The sequence below is a fragment of the Macrobrachium rosenbergii genome, chromosome 18 (assembly GCF_040412425.1).
Source record: "Macrobrachium rosenbergii isolate ZJJX-2024 chromosome 18, ASM4041242v1, whole genome shotgun sequence".
Taxonomy (NCBI): Eukaryota; Metazoa; Arthropoda; class Malacostraca; order Decapoda; family Palaemonidae; genus Macrobrachium; species Macrobrachium rosenbergii.
This window is the reverse complement of record NC_089758.1, coordinates 8,036,734-8,054,233: the sequence shown is the minus strand read 5'-3', so window position 1 is coordinate 8,054,233 and position 17,500 is coordinate 8,036,734. Positions and strand designations below refer to the sequence as shown.

Genomic DNA, 17,500 nt, shown 5'->3' with positions numbered 1-17,500 from the left:
TATATATATATATATACATATATATGTGTGTGTGTGTGTGTGTGTGTGTCTGTATCTGAGCGCGCGCGCGCGTGTGTGCGGACGCTAATAATTGGCCATTTTACAGTTAAAACAACCAAATTTATTTGATTGCCTTGTATGCATATATATTGAGGCATTCATACTTTCTGAACTTTGAGAATTGTAGACGATTATGGATTCAGCCAAGCTGCCTTGCATGCCCAGAAAAGAAGTGACAATGGTGTGGGAACAAAAGAAACGATGACAGTGAGTAAACGGCTCGTTTGATTTAACTTTGAAGATTTATGGACGTTCTATCCTAGACTTTGCTGCCGTCAGGTTTCCTCACTCCTTAGAGAGAGAGAGAGAGAGAGAGAGAGAGAGAGAGAGAGAGAGAGTGTATTTATATTTATGTATTTATATATATTGTGTGTGTGCGTGTGTATAAGTATGTATGTATATATGTATGTATATAGAATCACTGTGCGCCTGTTTCCCTTTAGGGCAATGGTTTCTGAAGTTGCTAGATAAATGGTGCTTAGCATGAGAGAGAAAGAGAGAGAGAGAATTTTTCGAAAAAGGTTTGTACCATGAATACCTCATCTGAGAGAGAGAGAGAGAGAGAGAGAGGCGTGAAAGAATTTTTCGAAAAAGGTTTGTATCATGAACACCTCATCTGAGAGAGAGAGAGAGAGAGAGCCTGTTACAAAAATAGCCTGCGCTGATTATCAGTTGTGAAGACTTGGGGATTGGCTGCAAGAAAATATTCCAATAAAAACATAATCTTTATCGCAGCCGAAAACCCGATAAGCTCTTATTAATGACTTGCCGAGTAGAAAGTTTTTTTTTCCTTAATTTTGTGTTTTTCCCTCGCAAGGAAAGACGAGAATCCGATACAGTGCCTTTTGGACGATAAAATATGAATAATGGTGCTACTGTACACACCGGTGTGAGAGGAAGGATGCTGACTTGGAAAAAGAGATGTCCATTAACTTTATCGGTGCTGTTATATTTTATCGATGAACTTGCAACTTTTTTCTTTCAGGTTTTTAGTCCCCCTTTATTGTGATTACCTGCGGCTGTATGTTTGAGTGTATGGGTGTATTTCTTCTAACGGAATGTCTCAAAAAGTTATCAACGGATAGTGATGTATTTATATGGTGGGGTTGGCGACGGGCCAAGAAGTTGATTAGAGTTTAAGATGGATCCGAAAAGATGCATTTTCTCTTCCTACAGCCTGTTTGTAGTGTCCACTTTTTTTTTTCTTAGGCTGTTACTTTCTTTTCAATTACTTTACTTAAACTATAAGGTTTAAGGCATAGGAGACCTTTTTATGTTGCTTTTTTCTTGTCATTTAATACATTAGACCTGGTTTTCAAGGCAGTTGAAACGCCAAGCAATAATATCGCCGGATCTCCGTGTTGTGTTTTGGCATTTATTTTTAATGTATAGTCTCTTTAATTTATTTATTTATTTATTTATTTATTTATTTATTTATTTGTCACAACGGTCATTCTTGGAATTCTCTTCTTGCTTGCGTTTACCTAGCTTCCTATAACCTTAGGGGTTAAGCCTCACTCTGCTTTCCATTCTCATCGATTTTCTTGTTTTTATTGGTTCGGACCAAGGTAGTCCTTAGACCTTGTCCCGGACTACCTAAGGGCAGTGGGTCGTCTATTTCATTTCTATTTATTTACTTATTGAAAAGAATGTTAGTTTCTGAATATTGCTCGGTGAATAATTGAGGAGAATTCCTTTGCATTGGGGGAAACTTGGAGTTAATTCAGAGTTCTGTCGTTTTTATGAAAGTTTTTTCTTTTGAGCTTCCCAGCACGGCCTCATTTCCCAAACTATTGTTTGAAAAGTTAATTTCTGATGGTAAATGTCTGAATACAGACCAGATGCTTGTTGTGTCTTCCAGTTGATTTGTCTCTGTTGTTTTAAGTCGGGAATTTATGTATTTTTGTATTGTAAGTGTTTAAGGTAGGGCAAAATTAAATTTTTCCGTGCTTAGGTTCTGTCTAGATGTTTTAAACCCTGGATTTAGTATATGTTTCCTATTGGTTTTATCGATTCTAAGCGTGGTAATTACTTTCTTACCATGCTTCAAGTTTTACTAGACAATTATATTCATAAACACACACACATACACACACACTATATAATGTTGTTATTTTAATCAAGTTACCCTTGCAGTTCATATTATTTTTAACGATCGTTTTAATATTAGTGTTTCTAGAAACTTGATATTATTCAGGTAGAATTATGCTGCCATTTGTCGGGTTAAGCGCTGTGCAATATCCAAAAATAGGAAGTAAAGGAAAAAGAGAAAGAGGAAAAATAGATGCGTTTCTCTGAGGATTACCTGATCATCATGAGATGCTGGTCTTGGAAGCATGTAGGTGCAGATGAGGAGGAGGAGGAGGAGGAGGAGGAAGGGAAGAAAGGAAGAAGAACGAGGAAGTGGGAGGAGGAAGTGGAGGAAGAAGGCAGGCTTCAAAGGTATTCATTTAATGTGTTATGCCGCCACTAAGAGACTGCTTAAGCTTTAATGGAAATCTTGGGTCTAATGGCATACACTTACGCCATCGGCATCTTGGGGTCTGCAGAGAAGGATCAAAAGAGTCAAAACGGATAAGATGAAGAAGACAGAAGGAGGACAGATATAAGAAGGATGTATATATATATATATATATATATATATATATATATATATATATATATATATATATATGTGTGTGTGTGTGTATGTATATATATATATATATATATATATATATATATATATATATATATGTGTGTGTGTGTGTGTGTTTATGAACATAATTGTCTAGTAAAACTTGAAGCATGGTAAGAAAGTAATTACCAGGCTTAGAATCGATAAAGCCAATAGGAAATACTTGAAAAAAATTACTTTACGCCAAGTAACTCTCAAATTTCCGTGATTCCTTCCGTGGAGGGTTCAAGATGAAATTGGTCTGTTTTGCACACATCTCGTTAACTTAGATTTGATAATGCATGTCTTTCGAGACTGGTCTTTGAAGTTAATTGCTTCGCCATGACTTCCTCGCAGGACCTTAGCCTCATCGTTCTAGTGTTCGATCTTTCTCTTCCTTTACTTCTTATTCTACTTTGTTCCATCATTGTGTTGGATCGATCTTTCTGCTTTCTCTTCTTCAACTTCTTCTTTCGACCTGATTCCCTTGTGCCTTAAGATCGATCTTCTTTTTCTCCTTACGACCTTTGTCCTGCCTTCATGGGGTGGGCCTCTCGAGACTTCCATTTCGGACGAAATGAGCTTCCGATGCAGACGTCATCACGTCTGTAGCCGCCTCGTGCATCTTCCATTCCCGCATAGATCACCGTGACACTGGCACCATTTACTTTAAATTACAGTCTGGCGTCACACAACTATGGTCATCGACGTCGACATTGGTGGTGATTTGTCACAGTTACCGGTGGCAAATTTGTTCTTGATGGTATCTCCATCAATCTTGGCCGAAAGGCGGATGAGCACACAGTATACCAGCTTTAAAGGATGTGTTCATTTATCCGATAGTACTCTGAGAGGCAGTGGAGAACGAGGCAGAATATAACATCTGGGAGTGTCTGAAATAGTGCTCCCTGTGTTCCTGAATTCTAAATTGTTATCACCAGCCTTGGGTTGATGGGTTGCGTTTAATACTTACAGGGATTTAGAGACTATGAATTGGTGAAATTCTTTTCCCGTATTTTACTATCAATCGTTTTGGAATACTTTAATAACTGGATGTTGTGCAATTAGAGCCTCAGAAGTTCCAGCAAAGATACAATGCACAACTACCCTACAACAATTCACCTTGTATTTTAATCATTTACAGTTTTTCTTTTTATATATATATATATATATATATATATATATATATATATATATATATATATATATATATATATATATATATATATATATTAGCTTCAGAGATTGTTAACTTTTGTTTCTCAACACAGCTGTCTAATATGATACTTATTGCACTGCTTAGGACAACATTGTCAGACAGGATAACTCCCAATGTTCATTTGTGTTTTTGTGCATGTACATATTATATTTTAACGTATCTGTTTGCACCTATGGAACTACTTGCACAGGTCTCGCTGAGTAATTAGTGTTCTGTATCTTTTGCTCTGCTGATTAGACAAAACAAACTGAGAAGCGAGTGTGGTTATTCTGAATTCTGAAATCGTTAGTAATGTAATGTTATACAGGTTTAGTAGCATATTCGTTTCGGTTAAGCTGAAAAAAGTGAGAGAGTAGATCCGATTTAGATGTACAATTGGAAACGTTTCTATCAGTTTTTAATGTTTTATTTTCTTATCCTTTCAGGTCCAGTTTGCCCTCCTTGGCAGAAATTCGTCGAAGTGTCTGCAGTGGAATAACTCAAGCTGATGACACTCGAATTTCGACGAGGTCACCCTCTTCCGCCTACACACCTTCGCCTTGAAATCATTTTACAAATCATTTAGTTCCGAAAAAAGCAGCTGGATTTTGTCTTCTCACGCAAGGGCTTCCTAACTGCTCCCCCCAAATGTGCAGCCAGGACGGAAGATAGCTCATGGCGTCCCTTGTAATCTGATAATGACTATTTTAAATATCCGTCGTCTAGTGTTTTGAGGAATGAGAACTTAGATTCTCATTTTCTTTTCCCCTTTTTCCCCCCCTTCCTTCCTTTCGGTTCCTTCCCTTCTTTTGCTAAAGTGAATTTCTAGTTCCTCTCCAACTAGATTCGGTGCCCCTGGAGATTAATATCCTTTTCCGTTTGGCGAGAACCTTTCAGAGAATAAAGTCCATTCTCTCGGTAACGTTATCAGTCCATGTTCAAAATGAAGCTCAAAGAACGCGTCGTCATCGCTGTCATGACGGGGCTCGTCCTCCTGACGGTTGTGCTCGTCCTGGATGTCGAGACCCGTCTCTCGTCCGGAGACCGACCGCGCACTCCAGCCCACGCCCGCGTCCAGTATGCCTTCCAACAGAGGCACCTCCAGAAAACCAGCAACGGGTCTCGAGAGGCGTCTCTACTAGCCGCTGCCTCGGCTCAGCACAGCGCTGGAAATGAGGATCCAGCCCATGCCCAGCAGGCGGCTGCCGAATCTCTCCTGGGTGTTGGCGCTACCAACGAGCGCGAAGAGCCGAAAGCCACGCCCACCGTCCCGCCTGACCCCTACACTGACCTCTTTGAGGCGGCACTGAAGGTCGAGAACATCAGCAAAAGGAACAGAAGACGGAGGAAGCACTGGAACCCAAACTTGGGAGAGCTCCTCGGCATCGAAGCAAGGTAAGCTAGGCTAAGGTTACTGAAGTACACTCGGAAATATATTGTATATGAATAAATGTATAAGAACAGCGTTGCAGGCGAGATATTCTTTTGACTTGTTCCTGTTGAGATTTGAACTAATCGGAGACCGGAGTAGAGCCTCTTAGACAGTAATTAATGAATGTGCAGCAATGTCATTTGATTTGGCATGCTGAAATCATTATTTTTCTTGTGTGATATGGTGTTTTTTCTATAGAGCATGTTATAAATAACTTATTTCAGTAGCTTTTAATTGATAACGATATCCTCTATCTTTGTATCATTCTAGTCATTTTTGTGCACATGGTAAATTTTAGTTTCTGTATTTTATAAATAATCGTATGCATAAAACACTTTCCCGTATCCTGTGGGGTAACAAACTTTCAAATAATGGTAATTAATGAACGTTAATAAAAAAAAACTTTAGGAGATCCATAAGCCTTTCCCATCAGATTAATGGCTGTTACGGTTTTAATGGCTTTCCGTGGAGAAGCTAAGGGTATTGAAGTCAGGAGGCTTAACTTTTTATTCAGAATGTGTATAGAGATTGTGCTCTTAAAATATACGCCAATGCAGAGTAACAATATTATGTCTGAAATGATAATAATGATTATAGTAACGTATATGGTGATGGTATTGTTGTTATTTACTATCGCTCTTGTTTTGATTATTGTTAGCTATATTTCGCATATAAGCATGATTAACCAATATGCATGTGAGAGTAAGTTTCCAGCTTTCTTTCTCTGATCTGTGCGTTGTTGGATATTTCTAGAAAAAAAAGGATTATCTTCAGATTAAATTGTATTCGAAATAAGCAAATTTAACGTGTTCCCTATAAGTTAGTAGTGTATATGACGCCAGTTTATAGATTTAAGTAAAAATATTGAAAGCATTAAAAGAAATTAAAGCCACATACAGAAACTTATTATACATTTTGATATAATCCGGTTTAGTCATACCTCTGTTAATGCCATCGACCGAAAGCAGCGTTATTCAATAACGTACTCTTTTAGGACCGCACGTCGATTTTGCCCCATGAATTTCCAAGTGCCATTAAAACGGCCGTGGCCAAAACTTTCTTGCGGTCGTTTGTGTAAACAGCGTCCTTATTTATTAGCTGTTTCCCGACAATACCGGTGGCACGTGGGAGTGAAGTATTGCACCGGGTGTGAACATTTTCGGGCCTTCCTGTTGCGGCAAACGATCCCCAAATGATTTGTCTCCTCTTCGAAATAATGCAGCTGTACATTGTCCAATCGTGCTGGTTCCAGTCGCTGCAGCAGGCGATGGCAGCGTCGTAAAATAAACCGTCACTTTACCTATGAAGGCATCGTCGTAAAATCCTGGCTGTTCATTTGCTGCCGGACGACGGTTTGCGTGCGCGTGCGCGCCTGTGTTCCTTACGGGTTGTTCATTAAGGGAAGTAGAATGGATTGGGATGTGATAGGTTTTAGTGAATTAAACTAATAAAACACACTGAACATCCGTAGAGTGGTTTTTAATACTTCAAGTGTGTCCTTTCTTCAGTAGAATTGGTTATGATGTATAATATCATAACATCGAGGTAAAGTAATTAGGTCATCATCCTTTGATAGCAACTCCCACCACTCAAAAGCAAAGAATTATAATATATCAAAGAATTTGCTAGGCCTCAGGGGATAGAGATGTAATGTTTTAGCTGAAACCCCCAGTACATCAATATATGGGCAGAAACACTTCAGCTGGTGGAGCGCCCAGCATCTCAGCCGAATTGGTTATCAATTCATCCGTCGTGTTCATTTTTGGACTGAAGGCCGAAACCTCACTGCTTCTATTTGAAAATTTTCTACATATACTTCTTTTTGTGGAAACCTGGTTCTCTGAGTATTCAAAACGTTCGGGAAAGCAAGGAGTAAAGGATTCCGTGCAATACAATATAATAAAGTTTAGGTATTCTGGTATTCGTGATCTTTATTCCTTAACACACTAATATATATATATATATATATATATATATATATATATATATATATATATATATATATATATATATATATATATATATATATATATATATATATACACATACAGTGCGAAGTCTTCGGTTAAGCGTCGTGAGTTTTGCTGCGTTCCAAGACTGTTAATATAGAGAAGTAGAGCCCCAACTGTGGATATTCAAAACTCATGGCTGTACGTCCCCGAGAAGAATCTCTTTCCTCAAAGAATATTCCTGAAAATCTTATTAAATTAACAGTGCAATCACCATTTTCCAGCAATAATTACTGACATATTGTTTGAATTTCAGTATAGCATTTAGAGGTAAAAAAAAAACGAATGTAAAGGATTGGCAAAAGAATCTACAAAGAAAATAGCGAAATATAATGAATAAGAGCAAGAACTCGTGAAGGAATGGGTGAATGAATAGACGAGCAAGGAAATAAAAAGAGAGGATATAGATATATACCTCAGTGAATGAATGAATGAATAGCAAAGAAAATAGCAAAGACTCTCCAAGCGAATTAAGAGGACGGCATTCTGAGTGTCTTTTAGAGGCTTCTGATTGGTTCCTTTGTTCTGAAGAGTTACCGTTTTGGGGCTTTAGGCAAAAGCCTCCTCCAGTTTCTATTTTTGTTCCTCTTGTTCGATCCCAGGCAATGAATAAAATCTCCCCATGTTTATTTTAATTAAATTTTCATTTTCGTTATTGAAATCAGGTCACGGGGATGCCTTTGTCTTGCTGTGTTTTTTTTTTTTTCTTCGAATTTCGGGGAAGCGTTATTGTCACTGAAGTTGTTTTCCCTTCTTAGTCTATTAAGATGGGTTTTCTAGCAGGTGAAAACTTCTTTCAAGCTCTCTATGAATGCTTGCAAGAAAACATTGCAACAAGACAAGCAAGTATGAAAAAGGTCTTGTTCAAAGTAGCTTTTTCAATTTTCCTCCTCTCAGTTCCTCCTCCTCCTCCTCTTCTTTTTCTTCCTTTTCCGTTCCTTCCTTCTTTTTGCATGCTTTTATTTAACTTGACTTCTGTGTCTGTCTGTCCTCAAATCTTGTAACTCAATTTTCGACCTGTTCCCTTCGTCCGATGGACTTGATATTTTGCATGGTTACTCAATCCCGGTGACAACACAACCATACATGATCAGTAGGTCTGCAGTGACTTCTAGTGACCCTACAGTGACCTCTCCCAGTATCCCAGGATTTGTATAAACTCCCGATTTTTCACAACGTCTTTGACTTGGTAAATAACTCTTCGAATTTTTCAAACCTTTTTTGGCTCGGCAGGATCTCAATTTCGTTAGCTACAACCATAAATTGGTTGCAATTTCTGTCAAAACTAAAACGTATAAAATAAAAAAATATAAAAAAAAAAATTTTTAAAACACGCTTTTATTAAAATGTGCTAAAAGGTGAAAAATAAATCTTTTGAGACACACAAAGATTCTCTTATAATTAATCAAGTCTACAAAAATAAAAGCCAAACATGGAAGGAATATGCCACAAGAAATAAAAAAAATATATATTTCTTTTATTGCAGCGCTTCTTTCCATGGTTGGCGCCCACGCTTTTATTTTTGTAGATACGATTAATTGTAATAGAATCCTGGTATGTCTCAGAAGATTTATTTTTCACTCTTTAGTGCATTCTAATAAAAGCGTGTTTAAAAAAAAATTTTTTTCTCATGAAAGGCGACGGGATAGGCAACCTAGTGCGATTATTTGGCTAGATTTGGCCGTAAAGAAAAGGAGCACGAAGTGAGAAAATTAAAACGGGGGGCCAAGGGTCCCTTATTTACAAAGAGAATTGCTCAGAAATGATGAAAAATGAAGTAAAAAGAGGATTCTGAAGGCAGAAGTAAAGAAAGATTCACCAAGTTGCTCAAACGGGAAAAATGCTCAATTTTCACAATGTATTTTTGAGGTATGATGACCTGATGGGTGGTGCGAGGTCTTGCATAAAACTATTTTTTCTCTTTTTAATGATACCTTTAATGTTTCCTTTTTATTTTTAATGTGCTTGGTTGCCGTTGCTGTGTTTTACTGTTTTTTCTCATATGTATATTCTATTTTGCGAAGAGTTCGTTTTAAGGTAATGCCATTTTTGGGGGGGGGGAGGCTTTTGCACAGTTCGAATAATTTTTACTGTGAAGAATCAACGTGGTTGATCTACGCACGGATCAGCTTATTCAAAGAAATGGTAAAATGATGCTCAGCCAGTGGTGTATCTTCGAGTTGCGGAATCAGCGCATGAGAGGGGATGAGCATAAGACCATCAGGGCCTGTCGGAGTAGGACGACGGTCTGTCGTGCTTATATCTTATTCACATCTTTTATTTACTGTTTTTTTTCTGTTCCCTCCAGTACTTTCGTTCTCATTGCTGCGTATTCGTTTGTTTCCTATTTTTTGTTTTATTGAAGCCCCGGGCTAGTTAAAGTCACGAGGTTTCTAGTCCATTGGATTTGGAGTTCGTTTCTTATCATCTTTTCTGCCTTCACAAAGTCCAGAATCCAGTTGCCTAATTATTACACTATTTCATTATTATAACTTTCTTCTAGTTTGCATTTTCTTTGAACCCCCTCCCCCTTTCAGTGCATCTTTATTAGTGTTATCATTATGATATTTCTGTTCTTTTTACTGCAATTCCTCTCATTTACTTTCTCCCCTGAACTGGACTCCGACTAATCTCGTTACTCACCTTATTCTCCTTCTCCTTCGGACATTTTCTCCTTCTCCCACCCCTTCTTCTGGCATCCTTCATCTCCTCCTCCTCCTCCTCCTCCTCCTCCTCCTCCTCCTCCTGTTCCTCCAGTTCCCGCCATCCACACGTGTCAGTGGAACATTCACTTAAATCTCGCCAAAGGCAGCGACAACTCGGCCCCATTTTTCGCTTTGCATGTAAATATTTTATGTAAATGAGCTGGCAGGGAGTTCGAAAAACGCTGCGAAATAAGTTAAATTAGGATATAAAACGGAGTTGTAATGGCCTCTCTCTCTCCCCCTCTCTCTCTCTCTCTCTCTCTCTCTCTCTCTCTCTCTCTCTCTCTCTCTCACACACACACACACACACACACACACACACACACACACACACACACACACACCATGCATCAGCTCTCCAGGAGCTCACAAGCTGTATTGAGGAAGGTAGGTGAGAAGTGAGTTGGGAAAGGTGAGGTGAGAAGTGGACTAAGAAGTGGAGTAAACAAACTAGAAGTGAGGTGGGTCAGAGATGAGAGAAAGACGAGAAGTGTATGAGGGTGATGAGAAGGATAGAGACAAGAATGAAAATGTAAAAGGGAAGTGAGTAAGTGAACGAGAAGTGTGTAAAGTTGGTGAGGTTGGTAAAGAAGTGAAAAAAGTAAAGATAAGTCAGAAGTGTATAAGGCGTCAGCAGCAGTCAAATAAAAGAAAAGGGAAGAGGGTTGAAGGGGGAGATGAAATTTTTCACGATAAATCTTTGTAGAAGATTTCAGGATAAATATTATCACTATTGTTACTGTTAATGTCGTATCATCGCCATCATGCTCGAAAATTAACGCTTCAGTATCTGTACCAAGCGCTAAGTGCACATGACAAAAAAAAAAAAAAGCTTACTCTTTGTTCACTTTGCAGCAGAACACAAAATTTGAGAGACGTGTTGAAATTAAGCTTTGGTGTCCAAATATTTTCTCAGGCGAACACTTTCTTCAACCTCTTGGTGAAGGACGTCTGCAAAAGCACTCCTCTAGACCTTGAGCCTCTTGTGCTGTTTATGGAAATGGCAGTTAGATTATGTTAACATAATTTTGATACGTTTTAGAGGAAACTACACGCCGACGGAAACAAATTTTCATAGAGAGAGAGAGAGAGAGAGAGAGAGAGAGAGAGAGAGAGAGAGAGAGAGAGAGAGAGATTTGAGATTTGAGATTTTCTTAGTGTAAATATTCAAAGAATTAAAGACTTGGAATCTGGAGAAAAAATATTCTGGCAAACGAGAGAGAGAGAGAGAGAGAGAGAGAGAGAGAGAGAGAGAGAGAGAGAGAGAGAGATAACAGAACACAAACATGTCAAGAAAATCGATAGTGGTCTCCCGAAAACCATGAATCGAAGTTTCCCATTTCATGACGAATATGGAAGTACGTCCATAACTAATCGATACATCGGAATAGTCAGTTGTAGATTATGGATTTTAGTGATATGATGACTGTATTTTGGTGACGTATTCGATTATACCCTAACTTGAATATTTAAATCTGTATGAAAGCAAACGCGATGTTATTTTATTAGACTATAACACTGCGTTTGCTTAAATTCTGTACAGTTTGGTTAATTTGTACTGACCGATTGTAATAGTAATGTATCGTTGAACCATAACTATATTCCGTTCGTGTAGATTATGTCTTATAAAAATTTAGGCATTCCAGAATCAGTTAGAAATCGTAATATTGTCATTAGGTGTAGAAACGGGTGTCAGTTTTTTGTAAAACTGTTAACACTTAATAAACGTATGTAATGTGATAAAAACGTAACCGGATTATATTTCTCTAGTAAAAACGTTAGCTGTCATTTGGAAGGGAAATCGATCAACATTGAGAGAACCGAAAAGAGGAGGAAAATAAGGGGGGGTAGGAGGCCCTCCAAAAAAAATTGTCCCATATCTGATCCAAAAACACCAATTTTATTTAATTTTTCCGCAGCTTTACCAGCTGCAGAATGACGAACTCGCAGTGATAAATGTTCATACCTGCAAATTACCTGTCATTATTCTCTCCCTAAATGCCACCACGTAATTAATATTTAATTTGTAGAAACTCTCTCCTTTCTGTGGGGAGCGATGAAGTCTGGGTAAAATTTGCGAAGATATTTACTGGAATTGGGCAAAGTTCTCTCTCTCTCTCTCTCTTCTCTCTCTCTCTCTCTCTCTCTCTCTCTCTCTCTCTCTCCCAGTATGAGTCTGTGCGTACGTACACTGGTAGACTGATTATCCTGCATGAAGGGGAAAAAATTCCCTTGTTTAAAAAGTGGACATAATCCTCAAATCATCCCAGGTATATTGTAACCCATGTTCACAAAAGTCAAACTATCTTTTCGCTTCCCTTTGCCGTGCCCCAATCAGAACTGCTTCCGAACGAAAGGCGCCGAGTAATCATTCCTCCCATAGGAACGGCAACGAACTTCAGGGGCCTTTGGAAAGCGACGACAGAATATGAGGCAGCTCATTTGGGAATGTGGCTACTTATTTTCGGTGGCACTTCATCGCAGGAACTGTGCTGTTTCCTTTCCAAGGTCAGCGTTTAGACTTTGCTTCTTCTTCTTCTTCTTCTTCTTCTTTGTCGGGTGTGTTCTTAGTCCTGGTTGTTACCTATTGCCGCCCACACAAGATTCCTAAAGGTCTAAAGTCTGTTAAAAGTTTGTAAGCCATTTTTATTCGAATTGGGGTTGCTAACCCTGCGATCAAAGTCATTTCTTAAGGTATGAGACGATTAAATTCATTTTGCAAATAATTAAATAGAAATATATTATGATACTTTGCCTCGTTTATTCCTTTGGAGGCTAACGTTTAAGAAATGATTATTTTATTTTTAACCATTAGGTGTTAAGGATAATTTTTCCTATGGCCAAAGAAAGTAAAGAAATAAAAGCTATTATTGTATCTGAATAAGATTATAGAAAATGATTGAATATAAACCAGGAAATGAATAAATGATATTGTGTGAAAATTTTCAATACTTAACAGAACCACAAAAAGTTCCAGACTAAAGGGAACTACACAAATTTGAAGGCCAAGTGGAACTGCATGAATTTCAAAACAAAAGAAAAATAAAAAAAGCAAAATTAAGACAGGAGGGGTACAAATGTAAGAAGGCGTACAACGTACAATCTCGGTCAATTTCGCTGGCTTAGTTTCTTAAGAGTAGAGAGTAAGTGTCCCCTTCGCTGCCGACATAAATCTTATGACATGGTAACCGACTTGCTGGGAAACGCTTAATAACCTCATTAGTATAATTATTATTATCACATTGTTATTAGATTATGGGTGTATGGTCGTCGCTGTTTGTCGTTGCTACGAGATGAAATGTTCAGGTAGGCAAAGTGGAAGAGGTTCTCAAAGGAACCACCTTAAATTCTTATCAGCGCAGCACAGTATTTGCGAACACTGAAAAAAGGCTGTAAATGAGCGAGAGATATCTGTGCTCCATAAGTGATCTAAAAACGCCTCGGATCCTTATAGGAAACCGTCTATGAATGATCAAATGAACAAGATTTAGAATAGTTTTCAGAAAGAAAACGAGTTGGTTGTTACAAAATGAAATGGCGGATAAAAACGAAAACAATGCCTTCTGCAGACTGCAAATCCTAACATTAGAACGTTGGGCAATTAACAAGCTTCCTTCCATGTCCCAATTGCTCCAACGCAAGGCACCAACTCAGATTCAATAATTGATACAGCACGCGTTAAAAAGCAAGACCAGAAGAGAAGGATAATGTTGAAGCTTTGTGATATAAATAGTTCCAGAGTTAGGGCCCCACAGGAAAACCATTTAGTGACACCACCGCGACCATTACTCACACCACAATAATAACCTGTCGCAAAGAGCATTCGTCTCTTAGTTACTCGAGTGTGTATTATAGAAACGAAATTTAAACTTTGAACTGCAAAAGAGCCAAGGGGAGCTGAGACATGACGTGCCATTTATGCATGAATTCCGACCGTGGAGAGACAGAGAGCTGTGAGTAATCCCCTTTGGGGTGTGAACGCAAGTAAAACAAACGACCAGGTACTTTCCGTCAGATAAAATAAATTCCTCAACGTTTTTCGGTCTCCCCTGTACTTGGCCCGGCAAATGCCTCGTTGAATCCTTACGGTACTTTAATGAACTATGACGAAAGTGAACAATGTATATCCTTTACGTAGTGTTTTATAATTTGTAATAACAGATAACGAAAGAACTAATTTGCCCATAGACTTATGCAAACTGTACACACACACACACACACACACACACACACACACACACATATATATATATATATATATATATATATATATATATATATATATATATATATATATATATATATATATATATATATAAGAAGAGAGTAAAAGGGGAGGGGAGGAGCGAGTTAAACTTAGATTACCGAGGTAGGTCGTTCAAGTCAAATGGCGTAGAATGATTTCCGCGTCGGGAGAGGCAAGATTGCTACTCCGGCGTATGGAATGAGAGAACATTAAATGCAAAAGGGAAATGTTGTGAAGTCTCCAGAAAATATATATTTTGAGTTGAAAGGTCTTCAAACGAAGTAGCTCGTTTAGAGTGATTCTGAGTGGCGTCTGGCTCGGAGAGAGTGACAAGCTACTCTATTGGAGGTAGATATGATGGTGGAAAATAAAATTTTTGAAAAATATGATACTGGCGTCAGGTAGGCTTCGAAAGTATATTTTAAAGCTCTTCGCTCCCGTTAACAGTTTCTCGTAGCGCAGATTTTGTTTATTCGCGTGTTGCAGAACTCATTACACGTAGTAGCAGTTACAGGGAGATTTGCTATCCAAAAATTTCTGTATTTCGTAACGTTCATTCATTCTTCCGCAAATGGGCATTGCTTTGGGAGTAAATATTATCGACTTGTGCTATATAAATGCTTTACTCTCTATAATCACCTATTATGATACGAAAAGATCTGTCACCATTTCCTGTGTTTCGTACTGTCGATTCCTTCACCACTGCCATAGAGAAATAGTCCTATTACTTAAGCGTTTAATACCAAAGACTTTGAAAGATGACCACGGCAAGCTGTCCGAAGATTTGATGACAAAGATACGTCGTATGTGGAACGGTTAGTCCTGATCTCGGATCCCATAGATTCTGTCGAACGTTAAGTCCATTCAGCAACATATATCACCGCATAAATATGTCAACAATAGTTAAGGTTAGCTGAGGCGTGAGCTTGAATTAGTTCAAGCTTCGTTAAAGACCTACTAGATGTGGGTCAGGTTTTGTGTCCTTCCATCAGGCTGTAAGCCTGTCATGACCTTTTGCCCTGATTTACGGAATCGCTTTTTCTCATATCGTTTGATTTTTATTTATTTTTTTATTTACATTTATGCTTTACCTCTTCTCTCTGGTCGTAACGTAAGGGTTGCGTTTTTCAAATAAGGCTTTTCTGTTCTGTTGAAGTCTACCTAACATTTCAGTGGCCTCTTAAATTGTGAATGTTTGAATAACAATACCAACTACAACACTAATAGTAATAATAATTTGGCAGTATTCAAAGACGTAACATGTTAACTGTATTAGTCTACAATATTAGAACAATAAATGAAGTTGACACTAAAAAAAAACTGGTGTCCTCTGCGTGCTCACTTGCTTACATTACAACCACTAAGACAGACGCATCATGTGATTGTTGCAATGTAAGCGTGATTACGTATGCAGTACTTGAAGCAGTATGCCGGTATAGAGTAAGTGTCAGGTGAATGGTAATTGGATCTGGTTTTGAACTACTGGTAGAACAATCAACAGCTAGAAGAATTTCTTCTTATAATCTTCCTCTTTTTGAAAAGGTGCTTTTATGACACCTCCCCGAAGAATGAGAATGTGCTGGGTAATAACCCCTGAGATTCCCGTTAATATTGGTTTTATTTGGTTTTCCTTGGATTCTCTGCTAGTCATCGTATAGTCAGGTGTTGTATTGCACAAGGCAGAGTGATTCTCGACAGCAGTCTTATACAAGCAAATTTTTAGGCACCACTACCATCTTGCTGTGGAACCTTGCACTGTTAGTTAGTTGCTAACATCAGTGCAAGATTTAACCACGCATGTTCGTTCAACGGTTTGTACGAACTCTAACATGAACGACCTCGGTTTGAACGGCAGTATGAAAAAAGAATGGTTGAAAGGCCTGAAAAACAGTTCGTTTCCGGCGACTTTGAATTCATCTGTCGTTTGGCGTCGCAGTGCAATAAGAACGTTTCATCTTGAGTAGGTCTTCGTATGATCGTCACAGGGCAGTTTTTCGTATAGTCCCGTACAAGGGGAGAGGGAGAATGATGTCGTGTGCCGTAACGCTTTAATTAGGGGGAACTTAATTTACTCCAGCTTCTTCTGATGCTGATTTGGTTATGGTGGGAGGTTGGAAGGGGAGGGCCAAAATTCAGAAATATCGGGACAAAGCGAACTTTCCAACGTTTGTTAAATCAAACCGTTGTGTTTTCACAAACTTTCGAGCACAGTTGGCTTTTTCTGGCTAAGTATATACATGGATGTAAGCGTAACGTTAAAAATTAATTGATGATTTTTTTTTAGTTTTTTACCTTTTTTTTTTGTAGAGATAGAGGCCGATGGGACAGGCTTTATCTGATCAAAGCTTGAAGAATTCGAGAAAAAATTAAAGGAAAAAGATCGCTATTTAACCCAGAAGGAACAGACGCTCTTGCCTCTTGAAGGAGGGAAGTTTATAAGTCAGGACAACAGAGCAAAGAAAAGAGTTCGAAAGTTGGATAGATGAAAAGTAAATATGGAAATAATGAAAAAGCTCCGCATGTACTAACTGTAGTAATTTTCATGATAAAAATGTTAAAAAAATTCTAATTTTCAGGGCTTATCAACCGAAAAATTCGGCACCTCGTCTATTACGAATAATTACGAATAACCTAAGCCAACTTGCACTGTCACTGCCTATCATAAAAACGATTTTTATTCAGTGTTTAGTAGCTCAGTAGTATGGCCAGATACTTTCCAGTGCATGGTTGCGAATATAAGCCCCGCTCAGGTCTTGATGGAAACCACCAAACCACGGTCTCGCCGTCGCTCTGAGCAAGGGATGGGTCAGTGGACACCGCAGATGACGGTGGGTCAGTGGACACCGCAGTTGACGGGTACAGTGCTCATTTTCATGGCTGCTCTAAGGACCAAGTTCACTCCAAGATTAGCGCCCACAAGTTCATTCAGTTGTAATTGGGTATGCTTTGATCAAGAAAAAGGACCTAGGAGTGGCATCCTCACTCCTGATGAAAAACCAGGAAGCTGTACCCAAAGAGGGAAAAATATGTGGGGTGAAAATATGCGAATATATATAAGTATATTTTTATCTAGTCTATAAGCGCACACACATAATATTATGTGAGTGTATATGTGTACATATATATATATATATATATATATATATATATATATATATATATATATATATTTATATATATACTGTATGTATATA

General features: G+C 38.3%; 1 protein-coding gene across 2 annotated transcripts in view; it reads left to right on the top strand.

The window, feature by feature from the left end:
* The window catches only part of LOC136848077 (extracellular serine/threonine protein CG31145), a 694,897-nt gene that overhangs the window by 196,543 nt on the left and 480,854 nt on the right, over positions 1 to 17,500 (top strand). For both annotated transcript variants that reach the window (XM_067120254.1, XM_067120255.1), the window contains one exon: positions 4,361 to 5,309. In XM_067120254.1, coding sequence (XP_066976355.1) covers positions 4,849 to 5,309 — 461 coding nt within the window. In that variant the 5' untranslated portion in view covers positions 4,361 to 4,848. The remainder of the gene's footprint in view (positions 1 to 4,360; positions 5,310 to 17,500) is intronic.